General features: G+C 49.0%; 1 protein-coding gene across 15 annotated transcripts in view; it reads left to right on the top strand.

The window, feature by feature from the left end:
- The window catches only part of HEPH (hephaestin), a 46,934-nt gene that overhangs the window by 24,787 nt on the left and 1,156 nt on the right, over positions 1-20,991 (top strand). For 2 of the 15 annotated variants that reach the window (XR_015702797.1, XR_015702795.1), the window contains 2 exons: positions 7,240-7,363; positions 8,012-12,312. The exons of 5 other annotated variants lie outside the window; for them this stretch is intronic. Coding sequence is in view for 4 of the 10 variants with exons in the window: in XM_087749253.1 (XP_087605379.1) it covers positions 162-406 (245 nt within the window). In the remaining 6 variants the exon portion in view is untranslated. Of the gene's footprint in view, positions 1-161; positions 1,293-7,133; positions 7,944-8,011; positions 12,313-20,991 lie in introns of those variants that run through there. 8 more of the 15 variants (XM_087749253.1, XM_087749252.1, XR_015702796.1 and 5 more) reach the window with 7 other exon arrangements.

The following is a 20,991-nucleotide window of genomic DNA, read 5'->3' as shown; positions in this document are numbered from 1 at the left end:
CCTCAGGGATGAGGGTCTGTTCGATGGATGGTGACAGGGTCTCCTTTGACTTGCTTTGATTGGGTTGGGTCTTTCTTTTGCTCCTTTTTAATATTTCTTGGAACCTTTCAGCTGTGGTGTTTCTGGCTCTCATTGGAACTATCTTTTTGTTTGTCTCTCAGAGTTGCCACCTGAGGATAAGGATGAGTCCCAGAAGATCACGCTTTTTGGAACTAAGTTGGTTCAAGGGCAGGTAGAGGCCACAGTCATCTTTCTAGCCGTTGCAGGAATTGTGCTCTTCCTGGTCACCTGCTTCCTCCTGGGAGTAGTCATCTATCTCGAGAGACAAAAGAGGTTAAGACGCAATCGGAGGTCCATCCTGGATGATGGATTCAAACTCATGTCTAAAAAGAATTCGGGGCTATAAAAGCCATGTACAAACTTCGGGCTGTGTGCTTGGAGCAGAGGCTGGATCGTTGTCCCCAGCAAAGATTTTTGGGGCATCATTTTAATTGTGCACTGTACTTCTAGAAGCTAAGGAGGGAAAGCCGGATCCCTGACCTCTTCATATATCCTCCTCAGCGCTCTGTAAAGAAAAAGTCTGTCCAAAAGAGATCCAAGGACCCTTTGAACTGACTGGAGACAAGTAACAGGAGTAAAAAGGTCCTTCTAACATACTCCCTTCCCTGGGAAAGGGGAGACATTTCCTGTATTTTCTTCCCTCCAGAACAACTCCACTTGGTCTTTCTCAAGCAGACTAGCTTAGGCCAGATTCCAGTCTTGCTCCATTGCCAGAGCTGAGTTGGGATTGTCTCCCAAGAAACTGTGAGCCCTTAAAGTAATTGATCTGAAGGGGGAAGATGGTATTTTCATTTTTGTGAATCAATTAAGAATAGAGAAGAGAAAATGTTAATTTAGATTTGGATTGCTGTTTTTTGATGAGTAATTGGACAAATGCGCATTCAGGGCAGTACTTCTCCCGGTGTGAGAGGGCTCCATCAAGGACCATGACAACACCTGTGCCTCACCACTGGCCTTGCTATGGCATATCCTTCTGCTCTCGGCACCCCAGGCCATGCGCTTTGATACCGGGCATCCTGTGTCTTGTGCTGGGAGAAGCAGCTTTTCCACGTGCTGCAGAGCATCCCGGTGACTTCCCTGCATCGCCGTTCTGTCGGTCTGTGCGTGTGAAGGGCTGTACCTCAGCACCTGTGCAGCTCCTTGTGCAACAGGGCCAAGGATGCTGTGATGTTCTGTGATGTGGTTTGCTCTTTCTTTCAAATACATTTTATTAAAGTTATCTCCAGAGTTGAGCTGTTGCTGTGTTACTGCTGTGAGCCAAGCCAAAGGCTCAGTCCTGTGTGAGCTGGAGTTTATGCTTGGGACAGAAAAAGTCAGGGAGTGCTTCCCCCATCGTGGTGCAATGGCAGTTTTGTCCAGGCAAACGTGGCAACAGCGAGGGAGGAGAAAGCTAAAGCACCGGTGGAATTTAGCAGCGTGGAGCAAACCAGGTGCAGTCCGTGGAGCATGAGGTAGTGCGGCCTGAGATAAGGGGGTGCTTGCCATAACGAGGGGTTGCACTAAGGGGACCCTTGCCTTTTAGAAAACACAGAATCACAGGTGTTAGAGAGGGAGAGGCCTGTCCTGATAAATAAGTGCCTGTGGAGCACTGCTGTCTACTGAACCCTCCGTGGCTAATGACAGTCCCCATGGGGAGAGGAGCTGGGTGCTGGGGGGAGTCTGCTTGGAGCCAGGAGGGGATGGGGACACAGTGCCTCCCCGCTGGCCCCAGGGGTGCCTCTGGGTTGGGGTCACCCTCCTGGTGCCTGTTCTCTCCGCTACAGCTGCCTGCCAGGAGCCAAACTGGGGGGTGGGTGGTGCAGCCCCTGACTAACCCGAGCGCTGTAGCCCACCCCGGAGGCTGCGGCAGCCATCCTCCAGCGTAGCCGTGCCCACGCACATCACGGCTGCATCGCCCTGCATGTCAAGTACCAAGCAGTTCCCTGTAAAATATCTATCTTCCTGGCTCACCCACTGAATCCCTATTATCTAAATGGATGCAGGTTAGTGCTTCCATATTTCTGTCCCTGGTTTTAAAGTGGAAAGGGCGTAAAAGAAATCCTTTCTGGTTGGCTTTCAGAGGCAATTAAAGCAGAGCCAGCTAAAATGGCTGTAATGACAAGGGACTGCTGTAGGCTATTTAGGTATAACAGCACCATTTTATTCAGAACAATAGTTATAACATACTTAATCATGCTCAATTCGTATTGGGTCCCTGCATATTTCCAGCTGCCCTTTCCTTTGGCAATGGGGACAAAGCTCATTAATTTCCTTTCATTACACTTCATTAAGCCTGGTGAGGAGCTGGAGGACTGTGGAATGCTCTGAACATGGGTACTCTTTGCTCGTTGTCAGCCCTGGTTCAGCTGCCGTTGCAAACCAGAGGCTTACAAGGCCACCAGTCCAGGGTGAATTTTAGAAGCAATACCATCAGAAGTAAGAACCAAGCAGGAAACCTTTGTTGGTTGTTTTGGGGTTTTTGGTTTTTTTGTTGTGTTTTTTTTCCCCCCTTGGCTTGTGAAATAGATCAAAAATATGTTCTCAGCTCACACTGAGACAAAGGAGTTATTGTAAATGTATTTACTTTCTTCAAGAAAGCAGAAAGAGGGAAGTCGCCCTTTGGCAGCGGTCTCTTCTCAAGCGCTGGTAGACAGGAGGCTCTTGAGCCCGTGCCCTGGCGGAGGCCTCAGCTGAGCGGCGGTTTTGGAGAGGGCTGTGTCCTCCGATAAGCAATTCCACCCCAGACTGAGAAAACTCAGGGGAAAGCTTTGGACAAAACAGGTCATGTTGCTAAAACTTTCTGTTGCAACACACTGTGACGAAGAACAGTTTGTCAGCAGCTTCACAACTGCCTCTGCTCAGAAGCTGGCTCTGCCAGCCAGTGGGCGCGTGAGGAGCAGCGATGTCTCACAGCTCTGCTGGCTCTGAGCTGGAGCCTGCGAACAAATGTGTGTTTGCTCTGGCAGCAAGCCTTCTGTCTGAGCATCCTACGGCGGGGCGTTTGTGCGGGTCCTTGGCGCACCTACGGCTACTGAGGAGTCGCCTTCTCAAGAAGGCAGCGGGGTGGGCAGGGGCAGGGTCTCGGCGCTGCTGCTCCGCAGGGAGACGCTGGGATGGCAACAGCTCCCACGCGGAGCTGAGGCCGTGGATCGTGCCAGTGCTCCCGCTTCCTTTGCCCGTGCAACACAAACCAGCTAAGGTAAAACTCTGTTCTGTAGTGGTTCTAGAGAAATGGCTCACAATAATCCACACTGAAAGGGATTAGAAGTGCTCAGGTAATCTGTTAGCATGGCTCAGCTCGTAGGGACAGAAGGATAGAAATACGTGTATACATGCTTTTAGATAGATTGCTATAGGAAACTTAAAAAAAACTCAACAAAAAAACCCACCCCACTTTAATACACGTTGCCAGAATGAGTCCTGAACAAGTTTGTCTTCATGGAAGAACTGGTCTCTCGGGTTTTGTATGTGATAAACATAAGAAGCAGCTGATGTTTCGTACTGTGTTCGCTTTAGGTAGTGCTTTTTGTCTGCAGTTCTAATATGGCCCTCCCTAGGCCCCAGTTAGTTGCGATAAACTGTCCAGAAGTTTACCCAGATGATCGCTCACCTATTTAAAGTTACCCGCGCTCTTCCAGGCTGTCTTGGGTGACTGCAAAGCTGAGCTACTCGTTCACGTGGCAGCAGCTGGATGTTTGCAGCAGGGCTGGGAGGAAAATCCTGTTATCGGTGCTGTTGTCTTGCTCAGTGGTGGGCACAGTCACCACTACATTTAGCAGGCAGGCGGTCGAGCCCTTGCTCCGTGCCAGTGCCGGGCCGGCGTTCAGCTGACGTTCCTTTGTACTTCCACGCGTGCTATGGATGCGAGAGATGTGAGTCAAAAGGCAAGGTGCCTTTTGGATGTGCGCGTGGGAGCATAAAACGCTGTCTTGATTTTTTTCTCAAAACACAAAAGTTAATGTCCTATGAACCTGAGGCACACCATGGGAAAGACTACCACTCGGAATTGTCAGCGAAAGGATTTGAATACCTTTCAGGTGTAATGCAATCTTTGGTTCTGAATTAAACGTGTGGCTTAACGTGCAGCTTGCTTTGTAATGCATAATCGCCGCGTGGACTGTTTACAATGGTTATAATTTTGTTGGCACAGCAAAATTATAGGAGTGACTGTAAGTCCAGAGCTGTGTGCGTGTATACTGCCTGGGGAAAGGAATTCAAGCACAGTAGCTGCCAAAACAAAGGGATCTGCAAGATCACGATTAGAGGATGGATCTGAGTAGAAGTAAAAGCTGGCTTCCAGCTTATTCCTATATGGAATACAGGAATAAGGCAATATGCATACACAAGGTACCAAGCTCGCCAAAGCGTTAGTCTCGGAAACAACTGATGAATTGAGTCACAGACTGTTCTGGTGATGTGAGAACAGCAGGTCTGGGCATGCGATTGATGAAACAGCTATTACTGGAAATTAGCATTTATGGTGTTAAAATTCAAAGACAGCCTGTCTTGGAAATCAATTGTTTGCTAATTTGCTCCTATTTTGGGGAAAGCAAATCTGCTACTCAGCAGGTGTTCTTTGTAGACCTCATATCCTTTGGTGCTCTTGAGAGACAGGTTGCATTCTGCATTCTTAAAGCGCAGGACGGACGGGAGAGACAAAACAGTCACCTATCCCCGATGGGCCCTAGAGGAAGAGTAAGAGAGTAACTCAGTCTGTTGGGAGAAGGATGGGCAAAACTCCCGCTGCGTAAGGGACAGTCAAATAGGTGCGACGCTGCTGCTGCTGGCAGCGTGTCTGACGGGCGCAGGAGGGAAAAGTTCTCTCTGTTATTCGCTGTCGTCAAGAATAACAAAGAAATTATGTCTTATCTTTGTGTACAGAAGGATGTTGATGTAGTGGGAAGTTTTGGAATCTGTCACTGTAAGGAGCTTATAGAAAACTCTGCCTGTAGGACCCTCCTATCCGATCCTTATTTTTCATATTTTAGGGGTTATTTTCTTCAAAAGCTTTCACTTTAGAGGTAAGCAAAGAACAGCCATCTGCTTTCAGTCAGGCTGACTTGCTTTGTGAGAAACACACAAGCAGAAAACAAAGCTCAGGACGCCGGGAGAGCACGGTGAGTCCCTGCCTGCCCCGGGCTCCTTTTGCTGGCAGCCGTCTCCGAAGCGGCCGTTCCCGTTGCAGGACGGGGGCTCAGGCCGCCAGCGAGGAGGTTCCTTCCCCACTCGCCAGTGCAAAGCACGGAAGGGTCCAAAGCCAAACATAACGTGGGAGAGGCCACTGGTGTGGGCCCCCCCTTCTAGCTCCAGTCGCTCCGGGTTTGGTGTTTACCCATCAGTCGTTTCACAGATCTCTTCTGGCGCCGCGGTTGGGAGATCGTGGGCCGAGTGATTCACAGTTAGATTTGGGTGGGTTCAAACCCAACCTGTTGAACAAGGCTGAGCATAAGGATTGCGGCTAGGCCAATTTACAGACTCTCAATTTGTTAAACATCGAAAAACGCAAGGTGTAACAGCAACGTGGGTTTTAAAACGGGTGGCTTCTTAGCTGGATTACGCTTAACTGAAAGCCCTGCAGTGCTCCAGCTCCTCTAGAGGAACTCGTTAGTGCTGCATTGAGCTGAAATTCTTCAACCTTCTTTCATCCATCCTTTGCGACAATACAATTCAGTAGGTTACAACTGGCATGTCGCCCCAGAAGTCTTCCTTTCTGCTTCCTTTTTTCAGTGCGAAAGAAATCATTCTTCCTGGGGAGAGACCTGCTGATTCATTTAATCTGTGCTTTGGCCTAGATGTTCAACGTCACGTCTATGAATCTGTGTACAGGTGCTTATGGACACGCGCACATTTTTGCCCTGGCCCGATGCACAACATCTTACTAAAACGGTTGTATAGCCACACAGGAGGGTCCTCGCCGTCCTCTGCCAGCCCCGTGGCCGGTGGGGAATCTCCGGTCCTGCACGAAGGTCTTGCCACGCTCTTATACAGGCAGCTCTGTGGAAAGCTGAGCAGGCGGGACTGTTTTCCACTTCCGAAGGCATGTCATGCTTTTAAGCTGTAATCTCTTTTTGTTTCACAAAAAAAGCCAACACACATTTCCTGACTGAAAGGTTTTGTTTCAATAAAACTGAAACAGGCGTTCCAGCTCTGATTTCTAAAAACCTTGTGTCAAATCTACGAACTCTCTTTCAAAAGGTGTTCACAATGGAAAATGGAAATTATCCCTTCAGTTTATAAAGATGTTTTGATGCTACTGGAATGCTTAATTTGATTTTTACAAGGTATGACTGAAACCAGAACTATTCAAAAAAATAGGTATCAGTAAAGTCTTGACACAAGTTCTTCCCACGGTTTCTTACCTTTTTGCGTTTCCGGAGATTTACCCAATCCCTCCTGTCATCTGAAACTTAGCGAGTAAGCATATCTATTATTAAAAACGCTAGCCATCTAAATAAACCGTAAGGCAGGAGAAATACAGTTGTCTGTTTTCATACCTGAAAATTCCTTAAGGAACGAATGCCTGACTTTCTCAAGGTCAAAGAGGTAGTACACTGGTTAGGCTAGGACTGGAGCCTACAGCGACTTGGTTTTGAGTTGGTCCCTTTCCGCAGCCATTGCGCAAACCCAAGGCGGCCTTCTGGGAGGCGCCCAGGAACGTCCCGAAGCAAAGCTGTCACCGGGGCGCGACGGCTGCCCCTTCCCTGGCAGCCCGCGCTCCCCCCGTCGCCTCCCTCGCCATCCAGGCTCTGTCTAGAGATTTGGCTGCGAGTCTTGTGGCTCTTGGTTTTCTCTCTGCAACCTTTAGAGATCCTCAGCTTGGGGGCGTTCCATGAATTAGGCTGGAAGAACCAGCCAGGATCCCTTGGCGTTGCTAATTGCCAGCCTGAGAAGCCCAGCGCGCGATGAACCGCCCCTGGGTATTGTAGTCAGGACTCGTGTGCCTTTGTTAATGTTCCAGAGGGGTAGCTTAGAAATGGCTCCCTTAGGGGTGCTGTTCCCTTCCTAGAATGAATGGGACCCACAGGCTGGAGGGTTCACTGTGAAATTGCAAATTGTAGATGTAATAAATACCAGGTTTTACTGTTGCTCTATAGGAAACCTTCTGGGAAATCTGCTGCTGGTGTCATGGCTGAGTTATGTGATTTCCCTTGGGTGAAGCTGTACAAAGATCTGATAAAACTGATTGCGGTGTTTCATTAGCCAGCAAATTCCCGAAAGGCTGATCATCCGTCATAGCATCCAATCACTGTCAGCAATGATTCGGGGTGTGAGACGAGGCCACATCTTTTACCTCTTTGAGAAACCCAGATAAATCACTGCCAAGGTAAGTCATCGCGTTCAATGGTGTTAAAAGCCTGAAGGCTGGTTGCAAGGCTCACAGCAGAAGTGGAGGGGTTGTGGGGAAAGGAGTCCCGAGTGATTCAGCTCAGCCATGGTAACGCAACGGGTGGAAATGCCCAGGGCACCGGTTTAAGTTAAAATAATGGTTAATGCCTGCATGCTATAACCTAAGGGACTATAAGGAAGCAGCTGGCATCTTGAGAGCTTACACAAGGCTTCAGGAATAAATTGCTGCTACCTTCTTTATTTTCTAAGAATTTAAATAGAAATAGGCGATGTTGGCATTTCATGCTGTGTTACAGACAGCAATTTCATTCTTACCCAGGGGAACAGCCGCGTTGCTGATACGAAACCCGTATCATAATTTGGTGGATTTTGAATAGTCAGGTGAAATGGAACCAAGACTTAAAATTCTTCTCACTCCATTTTTGCCCGAATAAAACCTGATCAAACCAAACACCTTCTCAGATTTTGCCTGTATTCAATCAGTCTTGCAAGCAATAATTCAGTAATCATTAAATGTCTGTGTCCTGAGCCATACAGCCACTGCAGTTGGTCTGTGATCTCTGTCAGCTCTTTGGTTATGCAAGCACGGTCCGTTATGACTTTCCGATTAATCCTTTTCTCTTAGGCTGCTTTCTACTGCTTTATTTAACCGACTGTCTATAGCCTCGCTGCCCCAGCACCGCTTCGTGACGGTGGCTGCTTTACGGGCTCCATCCCTGCGTGCCCACCAGGATCTGTCTCACCGACTGCCTCTCCAGGGTGTCCTGCTGCTCTACCCGCTCCCCTTGAACCGGTTCTTTGAGTCATTTGCAATGTCAAGCTTTACTGCCTCTTCTCTCTAAACCTTAGAAAAATAGCATATTTGTTTTAAAAGCGTGTTGCCGTGACAAAGCCACATCTGGATCTTGTAACTGCCTGGGAAGTGTATATTGTTAATCGGGGGAAAACGAGAGTCCCCTCAGTTCTGCGTGAGGTGCCTGTTGGTGCCCGGACGCCTTCCTGGAGCTGAGAGAGGCTGCAGGCAGCGGAGGGGACGATGGCTTTGACGGAGCAGGGCACGCGCGTGGGCTCTGATGCTGTCCAGTAAGTTATTAAAGCGCAGGTTCAGAGAAACCAGGCTTGGTGATTTATGCCATGAAGATTGCCCAGCTCTTGAGGAACCGAGTAAATTCTGTAAAAGAAGAACCACTTTTTGCCTCCAAGACTAACTCCTCTAGCAGCTCTGAAACAAGTGCTGCTACGGATTCTCTCTCCCATGTCGGAAAAGGAGACAGTTTGTTGCCTCTTGGTGGCTACGCTCTCGGACCTTATCTAGCTGTCACTGAAACTGGAAGTCTTACATCTAGACTGGATTGATGAAGCCGCAGGTTCGTTCACTCACCCATTTTTTATCTCTATCCCACAGTACGGTGTGGATAATCAGGCATTTTTCTCACATGTTCCTCACTGCTTTGCAAACACAGCGAGGTTCATCAGCTCACCTGGAAGCCATACATATTTATTCTGGCGCTTGCTTTTAGATTACTTCCACTTCATGCAGAAACCAGTGTCATTTATAAACGTTGAGAGAAGCCGGGGAACCTGCAGTTTGTTCTCAGCCATTTTCAGCGGGTGACTCTGCAAATGAGCGTGTCAAAAATGATTCCTTTTGCTAAGAGCTATGCCATAAGCTATGAGCTTTCTTTGCTGTTAAGAAGTCTTTTAAAAGTTCAAAAAGCAGTGGCTTCTGAGGCTCTCTCCTGCCCGCTCGCCCCATGCCATTTCCAGGCGCTGCCGTGGCGTTGCTGTGTAATTGGGCTGTGATCGCACAGCACGTGTTCGAACAAGTGCTACGCAGGCTTCCCGGGTCTGGCAGCGCCTGAGATTTCATGCTGCTTGACAGTAGGACTGTAAGTGTACAAAAATGGAATATTCTGTTCCGTTGCATAAAAACCATTCCTAACGCTAAAGCCTACCCAGACGCATCTTGTACAAACCAGCCTGTACGCAGCTGCTAGGAAACCAGCTCCGGAGCTGAATGCTCTGCCCAAAATAACGATTGAAAGCTCACTCAGGAAGATACGCCTTGAGATACGGCCGGGTGACTGGCTCGGGGGAGGTGGAAATAAGGCGGTTTACAGTCTGATGAACCCCACCTGAGGATTTATGTATGTTCATCTGCACCATTCTGGGGTCTGTCCTTAGATTGCAAGATGAAGGTGATTGCCCAGATTCCTGTAGGCTAAAGATAAATAAATTACTAAACTGAATGGAGGGGAGTCAGCGGATTCCTGTACGCTTTGTCTTAAGGTAATGGAAAATAAATTTCACCCTGTGGAATGGAAGGGCAGCAAATGTTAACTGGGTTCGTTGCACTGGGCTGCCCAGCACTAGAAACTCCCTATGGCAGGGCGCGATCCTGCAAACGTCAGAGCTCAGCTGGGCTTCTGTGAGGTTCTTGTTTGCTTTATGTGATAAAAAAGTGTCTTTTCAGTAGGTCATCTACCTGTTGCATTTGGTATTTTGATGCTAAAACACCATGAAGATACAGAAATAATTTGTTTCATTACGCTGAGTAAGCCCCTCCCGGGCATTCCCTCGTTACGGGCTACAGCAGCGGTCAGCCGGCTGTGGCACAACGTGCTTAGCTGAGTCTGCGGAGCACGGTTCAGAGACGCAGAATGTGGAGAATTAACTGAGGGAAAGTCTGCAGGGGCTCCGGAAGGGAAGGAGGCCCCTGGAGGAGCCTTAGTCAGAAACATGAATTGCAGTTTGTCCGTGTGGCTTCCAAGTAGACTGCTCTTATGGAGTGATTTTAGTTTACCTGGTGCCTCCATGAGAGACCTACGTGGTGACCAGCTCCATTGTCTGCTGGCAAGATGTCCTGAGCTACCAGATGCAAGTACCCAAAAACTTCTAACAAGCCACGTGCGGAGAAAGCCAAGGATTCCCCTTCAAAACATAAAGTAAAGCCTCTTAGAAAGTGATCGGACGCCAGCGAATGACTTGGGAAAGCCCGGTTCCTCACCAGCCATCACGGCTCGGTGTTTGACCTGCTCCTGAGGAGTATTCTGCGTCGGGGCGGGACACCAACTGATTCCTTACGCGTATTAAGGACCGCTGCTCCTTAAGGAAGATCGTGTTTAAGAGAGAACTTACAGAGTTTTGCAGCTAGTCAAAACATGCCGTCAGTTTACAAATATATGCTTTGTTTCCAGTTGTCAAGGAACAGAATAAAATTTAGCATCATATTAACTAAAATATTGAGGAATGTGCTCTAGAAAAACTGTTTTATCCCTTTTCTGGGCTCCAGGCAGCTGTGTCAGAGCAGAGATAAGGGAGACTGCTGAGCTCCCAGACTTGGTGTCTTGCAGCACTGAGTGAAACGCCAGCGCTGATTCCCCACGTCGTGATGGGTGGCAGGATCTTGGCAAAGATCACTCAAGAAGCAAAAACATAGCTTAGATAAGGTGTAAACCTTATGATATATCCCACAGTCTTACAGGCTGCTGTTTTATCTCCTTCCTACATATGTTTTCTATCTTCTCTAATATTTAAATAAAAATCAAGGCAGGCAGAGATGTATCATACGGCCAAGTGTAAGATATTTGCTGGCAAGCGTGTGTTATTAGACACAACCGTATGTTGGTGGGAGCTAGCTCAGCTGCAGGAAGGCAGGTTTGGAAGGGAAAGGTCCCCATGCCAAATGAACCTGGAGAGTGTTAATTTGCTGTTTACAATGAAGCGTTTCTCATTTCCAGCGTGCTTAAAAGCCAGAACTGGCAATGTCCCTCTCAGCTCTTGGTTTCTGCAGCGTTCCCTCCACTCGTGCTGCCAGCATAGACGCAGCTCCCCGCTGAGCCCCGACCGGTGCCGGAGGTGGCAGCTCTCTGCTGGGAACCCGCGCTGGGCCTGGCCTGGTGCCGGGGAGGCAGGGACAGGGCCGGGGTCTCAGCTGAAGCCGCAGCCGCCAGACGGAGCGGGTCCCCACTGCTGCGGGGAGCCGGGCTCACCGCGCTCCTGCCAGGGCTTTCTGTGTCCCCACGCGTTGTCACCAGCCCTGCCTTCTCCGCCAGGGGCTGGGGCTGTTCCCCAGGCGTGCTCAGCGCTTACAGCTGCAGCCCGAGGCGATGACTGCTGTGCTTCCTACAGCGACAAACGTCCCAGAAAAGCCCACAAGGCTGATAGCTTCAGAGCTGGAACAGCATGAGCACCGCTCTCTGGGCACCGGCAAATAAAAGCCCTGACTTTCTAGACTGGGCAGTTTTCTTTTAATGTGGGTTTTGTTTCATAAGCATATAAACATCATATCCGTTATTTTACTCAAGCAGCCAGAAGGGAAAATCAGATAGCAGTTCAGCCGGATAGCATCATGTTTAAAGTCATTACTAACTCTCCACTTAGGGAAGGTCGTCCAAAGGCATCTGTAATAGATGACCGGCCCGTCTCACCGCGCTGCCAGGTAGAGCCCACCCTGGCCAGGAGGAGCCACCGCTCCGGCACAGCCCCGTCCACGACGGCTCTTCCAAGGCTTCTCGCTCCTGCCTGTCTGCACCCAGAGCCGACATCTGCCGGCCTGGAAGCATCAACCTCCTCTCTGTCGGAAGGCTGTGGCAGACCACCTCCGTCTGGTGCCGGGGGTTCCTGTCCCGGGTAACCCCTCTCCAGACCTTGCCAATACGCTATCAAAACATCTTGCTTTGCGCTGATATTCCTCACAAACACTCTGAGACATGTTTTTCCTCACTGTCAAAGCATTTAGCTCAGACATCAGCACACCTTCTGAGTCCTGTGCTCCAGCTCTGAGAAACTGGCTGCATAGAAAGCAGAGAAAAGGAAGTCATTATAGTCCGAGATGCTAATCAGTAACAGACTGACTCAGGTGGAGACCAGAAATTCAGGGCTGGTTTTGTCCTCACTTGGCCTGCTTTTTCTATAGCAAAAAGGCAGTAAAACAAATAAAAATCCTAAAGCAAATGTTTATGCAGAAGTACTTTCTTTGATTTTTTTTTTTCCTCACACATAGGGATCTTTTCAATGTTCTTGAAATTGGCCAGCTGCTTACGACTGTTACTGCTTTGCCTTCCAGCCGTTCTAGCTGCTCAGCGTTTGCTCCAGAAGCGTGCTGCCCAACACATGTCAAGGCACAACCACGGATCACGGGATGAAAAGGCATCCTTTGTTTGCAGGGCTTGTTGTTTTGCTTCAGGTTGACTCACAGCAAATGTTCCAATATGACTCAGAAAGAGCCAATATTTAATTACGGAGACATTCTGTACTAGCATCTGAGGTTCAGCAACTTAAGATGCTGTTGCTGATAATAACAACTTTGCACTAATAGCCGCTTCCATTCGAGACTCTCAAGGTTGTTCGAGCATTATCCCGTTAAGTTGGCTGAAGGGGTTTAAAAAAACTGCCAGGCGCAGAACCCTCTGCCCAGCTTGGGAGAAGCTTGGATGTAACCCAGGGCTGCTTTGCTTCAGGTTGTTTATAATTAAAAAGTCATAATACCTTCTGGAGGTAAGGTTTATGTGCAAATCGGATACACCCCGGTGGCCAGCCACATAAAACCCTTTTTGGCCAGCGTTAGAGGTGCTGTTGTTTTGAGTGTATGAAACGAGACATCCTGTCCCCAACCAGATTATTGTTTTTGATCTTTCTTGGGGCTGAATTCTGGGAAATTTTAGGAAAACACAGACAATAAGAATGTCATTCATTTCAAAGGGATCAGGATTAGAGCTAAAGACAGGAATAACACTTTTCACCTCTGAGCTACTGTTCTGAAGTTAGGAGCATCTCTGCATTTCGTTCTAGTCTTTGGTCCGCATCTTTCAAGCTGCTGGGATATCACGTAAACTAGACTTGTGCTTCCAAACAGTCTTCAACTCAGCTGAGCTAAAGGACAGCAATACAGGATGGCAAGTACCTAAATCGCCTTCCTCTGGGTGATCCTCCTTCTGTTCACCACCTCGGCGCCGGCAGCAGCGGGCGCGAAAGCAGCACAGCCCGACAGCGCCCGGCCAGGCCGACCCGCGGCCGGTTGGATGAGCAGCTCCAAGGCTGCGGGCAGAGCGTGGTGCTTTTCCAAACCCAGCTTTTGGTTGCTGGGACTGCCACTTCAGCTGTCGTTAATGTAGTCACAGCTGTTCTTGGTCTAACACATTAAAGAGAGTACCAGGTGCTTGTTTTATGGGGATGAATAATTAACTGGCAATTTTATAAAAGAAGCCTTGCTTGATAGCAAGTAGTTCCTCAAGTGCCCAGGCTGCAGGAGAGCTCTTTCAGAATAAAATCACATGGTTCCTGTTTGTTTGAAAGCAAATTCTTCTCTCTGCCGTGAGCTCGAAGAGCCCCGGAGCCTGGGAGCTTCTCTCGAAGGTGAGTGGCTTGTGACTGTGGCCAGCTCTGCTCGCGTTCCTCCCTTATTCCCCTCGTGCGCCGACTCCAAAGCCACCACAGACTGCAAAGTAAAGTTGTAATGAGTCAAACCAAATAACTAAAAAGTAAATGGGGAACAACATTTCTAACTTAAATTATTTGACTCCCCCAAATTTCCCCCCCCTCGGTTTCAGTACAGCTGCAATTGCTGTGTGATCTAGCGATGAGCACAGGAAACACAAGCTCTCAAAGAAACCCCCTGCACGTGTTTAACGCCCCAGTCTGTCCAACCTGAAGAGAAGTTCCTTAATTTAAGTAACCAGCAGCAGAAAAGAAAAAATATAGGAAGAGTAGTCTGTGTTGGAAACCTCCCACAGAGGAACTCTCCCATAGATTTTTGTATTTCTTGTCAAATTCTGACTCTTAGGAAAGAGGTAATACAATCTCAAACTTCATTTCTTTCTCTTCTGCAGTTCCCTCCTTTCAAACATTTCTTCCATTCTCAGAGCCTCCTAAATTACTAGACACAATTGTAGTCTTTGTAGGAGATTAGTTATGATGATGACTGCGGCCCCAGTGGCACCATTCCTGTTTGAAATTCAGCAGTATTAAAGAAATGAATGACACTCTCTTAAAAAATGTTTTCTGGAGGCATATGAGGTCTTGTCAGACTGCGTCCTAAAGCAAAACCTTTAGGATAGCTTGACTGGGTTGCTTTTTTCTTTCCCTAACGTGTGCTTCCCTGCACCAATGGACTCCTGGTTTCAGTGACTCAATCCTTAGTCATTTAAAAGAGCCCAATAAAGAAAAAGGATGGCTTTATCTACCTTTCAGAACTTTTTTGTGTTTATCGTTTTGTTAGTTTCTTCAAGGACAGTGAATAGTTCAGCACTTGCTAATGGGCCTTGCTGAACTGGCTTCCTTCTGACTCATAGGGAACACAACATGAAAACATTCTTCTTGTCCCTTACTTATTTTAGCCGGACAAGGTACGAGGGAGCCTCTTTAACTTTTTTTTTCTTGCACTCACTCTTGTAGATCACGTTGCAGAGAAATAGATAAGTGCAGATGCTTACCTATTACTCTCTCACTCACTTCCAAGTAACTCTTCTTGAACGCTTGCGTGCTGGGGAGAAAAAGGCGACCAAATAATTTCCACTCTGCTGATCACTAGTAACTTACAGCATTGCCAAGAACTTTAAAGTACAAGTTACTGGGAATTAAAAAAGAGTTTCAAGAACGGTTTTAAAGAGGAAAGTGACTTGCTGGGGAAAAGTCTGAGACAGATGGAGGTGATGGTGGAGGGACGGCAGAAGTGACTGGCAGAGGCAGACTGGTGTGGGACTGGTGCTGTGGCTGACCCGCAGGCAGAGCGGTGCTGGAGGCAGGGGTGATGCTTGGCAGCAGCGGCATGGAGATTGCACTGATCTTGTGGTCAGGCTTCCCCTGTGCTATGGGATGGGTTCCTGTCCCTTGAAAGCATTTTGGTCCCTACAGCCCATTGAATGTGGTGGGTGGAGAGTTCAGCCTGGGCTGTCCCGAGCTCCCCTGGCTGCTCGGGGCAGGCGGTGGGCAGAAGGCTCGGTGCGTTACAGCAGGCACAGCTAACCCCGCTGGCGCTGCCTTGCTCCGCAGTGCCCGCTCCTCCTCCCACGCATGCTCCGGGCTCCTCCTTGTGCCCCTGCGGGCTTCTGGCCCCAAATCGAGACCCCCGGTGTGGCTCGGTTGTGCCATGAAGGTAACACCGCTTCTGCTTTCTGTGGGCAGCGTGCCTGGAGAGCGGACCGGGGGCCATGCCGTGGGAAAGAGGGCTCATCTCTGTGCTGACATCTCTCATGCTTAACGGGCTGCCTGGCTCGGGGCTGCTGCAGCAGCCCTGCCTGGATCCCCCTCCTGCACCGCCGGCATCCCGTGGGGTCCAGCAAATCACAGCTGTGACCCTGACTGTGCAGGGATCCGTGCCGTTAAACCCAGCACCGCTGTTTCAGGGAAAAATGAACTCACCTGCGGGCAAAGAGATGAGCACGAGGAGAATTTGTTTTCACGAAGGTGTTACCGAGTTTAAAGCTGTTGGCAACACACCAGGCTGTTACCTAGAAGGAAACATCCATGTAGCTCTTTGGAAAAGGGATAATTTCCCAAGTGCACGGTGGACTGGCAGAAATACCCTACGAGGTGAGACTGAGGGACGGCTTTCACCAACGTGGAACTGGCACAACGGAGAGGTGGATCAGGCCCAGCCGTTCACACTCTTCTCTTGAAAATACTTTTATGCGATAATTCTTATAAACACGCCCTGTGTTCACCCTGTAATCATGCCTGTGCCTAGTCACCGTTTACCTTCTGATCTTTAGGACTAGTTAAATCAAACCTCTTTTCCTGGATGCACACTCTGCTGCTTTTTCCTCAGTTTTCTTTCAACTCCAAGCCTCACCTCGAGTCCCTTAGGACAAATGCTTGCTGCCGCCTGCGCTTCGCTGCACACCGCGGCTCCCGGGCAGGGCTGCTGCTCCAGGGGAGCCCGGGTGGTTCAGGGCGGGAGCTGTGGGACGAGCCCCGTGCTGCGGGCAGGGGGCTGCCGGCTCCGGTCCCCCGAGGCGTGGGAAATGCCTCTTCCCGGCTCTCACCAGGGAGAATTGCTCTGAAAACACATCCTGCCGTACTACCGAAAGCCAAAACCAAGTAAATGCATTTTAGGCTCTGCATTTTAGCTTTTCCCAACTCTTTCAGTTTCTCTGAGGTAACTGCTAATGCGATCCACCTGGCTTTCCCCCGAAGGAGGAAAAAGAGGCAGCAGGATCCCAGAGGCGAGGTAGAGGAAGCTAGGATATTGTAGGGAGAAGGTAGCAGCTGTGTAATTTTACATAACAAAGCAATTTTGGGAGGTTTCGGCTCATTCTTGTACCATAGTAACACCTTTCTTTGCGCGGCTGATGCAGCTACGGTTGGGCTGCACTCTGAGATGGATCAGCATGAGAAATGCGTTGTTAAAAACCATAAAGCTTCAATCAGGTGCAGAAGTGAAGCCGTGGGTCTCATTTTGATTCCTGCAATTGGTTTACATCTCCATAAGGAGATGCCTGGGCACAGGGTGGCAGGTACTTAGCTGGGAGATGGTCAACAACCCCTTAAAACCAGCTGCCCCCCCGCGCTCCCCGCCGCAGGGGCGGGCAGAAGGGCGCTTAAGAAAACATTCTGCCTAATTTTTCTCCAGCTAGCAGGCCCTTTTTTGGTGCTCAGTTTTTGAGCACCGAAGTAAAAACCACTGACATAAAGCTTGGGGCTCGCCAACGAGCTGTTTGGAGCACAGAGTCGGGGACGGCTCCCGGGAAAGGGCTCTTGCTGCCGCCGCCGTCCTCGTCTCCGCACGGCAGTTTGGGAAAGAGCGCGGTTTGCCTTCTGGAGTGCGTGGCGTCTTTACCCCTGAATTTTTGGGTGTTGAAGGGAGATGTGGGGGTTCATAGATCATTCAGGAATGTGAATGCAGCGTCTAGCTTTTAAAGGAAATAGTGGATGTAGATTTTTTTTTTTGAAAGCTGGGGATTTTACTGAGTGCAGCCGGGGATGTGGCAATAATGTTAAGGAGAGAAAGTAAAACATTGGCTATTTCTGCTCTTCTCGGAGTGGAGTTGAATGAAGTGCAGTTGAAAAGAGAGAAGGGACCGAATGCAAGAAATGTTTTTCATAATATGAATGCAAATTAAACCAAGCTGGAATAGCCGTCAGTGTTTCAAAAACTTAGCCTCTGAGATATCTGAAGGGGGGAAAAAAAAAAAAAATCCCAGAATGAGTAAGAGCCATTGAAAGAGCTTGTGACAATTACAAGGCCAAAAGCATCCCAGTGGGAGGTGCCTGGGCTAGAAGGGATGTAAGAGGGTGCTGCAGAGACGAGCGCTGGTGAGGTGCGGGTAAGGAATGCTGTCGTGGGGGAGCTTCTTCCAGAGCTGACCTCCGCGTTCCTGGGACCGCGCCGCGTTCCGCTTCTCACGGTTATTCTGCCCTGACTTTCCTCCCTGGAAGCTGCGCTCCCTGCACAGGGCTCTGTTCTCCCAAGTCGTTTGCCTCCTCCAGCTCCGTAGCAAGACCCTCATGAGTTGGCAGCGGCCACGCTCAGTAACCGTAGTCTGAAGTTGAAAATTTTGGTTTTGTAGAGAAATATTGGCTTCCTAAGGAAAAAGATTTTTTTTTTAATTATTTTTTTAATTGAATGGGGTAAAACTTATTGTCTATAGCTAAAATTCAGATTGGCATTGATTACCTTTATGTTCTGGCTTTCATCCAGATTTTCAGTGAAAAGCCAGCATTTTGAGAACACCAATACAACCTGCAGAACAACCCCTGTTCTCTGGTCCCTGTCTGAAAAAGAAAGCTGTTGTTCAAGGAGGGGTTTGCAACTGTGTATTTCAAGGCTCAAGTCATCCCTGCTTCCAGGGAGTCTTCAGAAGCATTTCAGAGCTGCTTATTTCACTTTTCCTTTCAAATAATATTTTATCTTCTGCATCACTTATTAAAGGAACAGGGCTCTCTGTTCCCATTTGTGCATTTGTGGCTGCTAGTAAAATCAGACTAGGGGCTCTTCTGGTTATTTTTCAGAAACTTCAGAGCAGTTTTTAGTCTAGTGCCTCTTCCCATCCTCCCAGAGTGGTTTTCTTCAAACTTCGGGGAAAAAGGCATGACAGCAGCTTCCACAGCCACTCGCCCACCTCTGCCAGTGGGACTTGGCTCCGGAACAGCCTGTCTGGCTTTTGCCCCCGGTATTGAATCCTGTGCAAAGGGGAAAAACCCACAACGCTACCTGAGCCTGGCAGTGCTCGTTTCCGCCTCCTGATGCGCTATGATCAGCGGCTGCTGCATCGCCGGTGATTGCCGCCTCTGTTTGTCTTGTCTCCCCTATATCAACGAAGCCTTCCTTGTCAAGAGCAAATCTTCGGGATCAGCATATGTCAAATTTCATGTCCTGAACCGATGGCGTGTCCCTTGGTTACTTTACCTTGTTTTTACTTTACAGCCATTTGATAGTCACAGGAAATAGGAAATAACATGAAATTTTAGAATACAATTTTGTACTTTCTCACTGCTTAAATTATGTGCCTATAATCCACTGGAGCATTTTGCCGTGGATGACCTATATGTGCTACTGCTGATCTCTGCTGTGTGTCTGGCACACTGAATTAGAAATAATTGCAGATACATTAGAGAAGTCACGGAAAACTTGCCAGGTACATTTGTACCAAGCTTTATAAAGGTGACTGGCCAGAGCTGACTCCCACTCTTGATTTGGGAAGTTCTCCCTTTCCCAGCAAGGGACACGCATCTAACCTAGGCTAGTCTCTAGGAAGGGGGAAAAACGAGGTCCCGCAGAGCTGAGTCCCCTCTCAGAAACGGTGCTGCTTATCTAGTGCAAAAGTGTTTATTTGGTGATAAAATGTGATCACTTATCGCATCCCCTTCTCCAAAGACCCCTGAGTGAGCTGGTCTGAACAAACACAAACTCCTCTGAGAAGAAATTCAATGGAGAGGCTTCTGCTTTCACAAATAGTCCTGCTGAGATGAGGAAGGCTGCAAGAACGAGAGGAACGGTGGCTGATGGCTTCAGCCTCCCTCGGCCCCTCTGAGGATGGAGAGCGGCCGTGGTCCAGCTCCAACGGCCCGCGGGGAATCCGCTCGCCGAGAGGCTCTGGGTGGCAAAGGGTCGCGCTTCTCTGAAGCGACAGAGGGTTGTGCTGAATTAAGTTGCTGCTGCAAAAAGAAAGCAGCAAACTTACTCAATGTCTCTTAGCACGAAACATTAGAGAGATCTGCACAGGTTCCAGGTTGCGGAACTGGGTGTTTTAGGTGAAGAAGTAATATTCAGCTCCTAACTCAAGCATCAGCACCCTGGGTAATCCCACACGGGTCGTCTGATCGTCTGTCCCTGTCATCTGTCTGCAAAATGGGAATCGTGTCTTACTACCTCCCAGGAAGGCTGTGAGAATAAAAGCTCGAGTACTATTTCAGGGAGATTTAGTTAAGTAGCTTGGCAGATCGACAGTCTGTACCCAGCACTTTTCCTTCACATTTTTCCCCACAAAGAGGAATTTTTTTTCTCTGTGTTAAAAAAGACACTAAAACTCTACAGTGTCTTTCCCTCAAGGCAACCCATTCCCCTGGAAAGAAACCATGGGGCTTCAAGGAGGACCTGAGAGTAAATAGGGATGTTTACTTTGGCATGACCAAATAAACCGTGCTCCACCCCCTCCCTTTTCAGCTGAGCGTCTTCTCATCACACGATTCATTGATCTCTTTGCTGCTGACGCCGCTTCCCCCAGAAGCGAGCAGGTATGGGTGCTGTTACCGGCGCCCTGCCTGGCGGCCTTGCTCCAGCTGCAGGTGCCGGCGCAGCGGCAGCATCGCTGCGGTGCCGGTGAGCCAGGACGGCTGCCTGCACCAAGCAAACCGCCCCTGCTGAAGCCACCCTCTGTGCTCCCAGCAGAGCTGGCAGCCTGCACCACAGCTCCGATTCAGACCAAAGGGAAAACGATCATCTCTCCAAGTGACACGCAGGATTTGTAGGCTGAAATTGGTCCTTGGGCACAATTATGAGCGTTCAGAGCGTTATGCCTTGTAGTTCTCAGCAACGTGGAGGCGAAACCTGGTGGGAGTGCAGATGCAAATGCGTACGAAAGGAGCGCTTCATCGTTTCTGGGAGCTCAGCCTGAGCGCGTTCAGCCGGGTGCGAGCGAGGACGTAACGCCCAGCTCCGCTTGGCTCACTGTTCACAGAAGGAGAATCCTGTTTCAATTTAAGATAATTGGCTGGGATAGGGTTTGCCTTTCCTTTGGAGCTCGTTCCATGTAATGTGTTCTCTTAATAATGGACTCTTCCCCATCTAAAACCGTCAACAAGCCTGGCAATAGAAGGAACTGGCAACTTCACACGCATTTAAGAGCAGAGCAAAGAAATTCATCCATCTCCCTGTCAGCCCTATTAGCTGGGAAGAAAGTTTTGCCGCAGATTTGCGGTGACTTGGCACGACCTCCTGGATAAGGGTGTTCTGCAATAATGAGTCCCCACTTTGGAGGGTCTTTTTCCCAAGCGGTCTGCTGGGTCTCCCGGAGGGAGTAAATGAGTGTAAGGATTTTTGGGAAAGGAGTTTGTGCACTCACACACTGAGCTAGGATTTGGCTTCTCCTGTTCAGGAATCTGTAGTAGGAAGGATAGGTTACTGGGAGAGATACAGGGCTTTACCTCCTACGAGCTCCCTTGGAA

This window comes from Nipponia nippon, unplaced genomic scaffold, assembly GCF_047370975.1.
Source record: "Nipponia nippon isolate SJK-2023a ecotype South Korea unplaced genomic scaffold, ASM4737097v1 scaffold_12, whole genome shotgun sequence".
Lineage (NCBI taxonomy): Eukaryota > Metazoa > Chordata > Aves > Pelecaniformes > Threskiornithidae > Nipponia > Nipponia nippon.
This window is presented reverse-complemented; position numbering and strand designations above follow the sequence as displayed.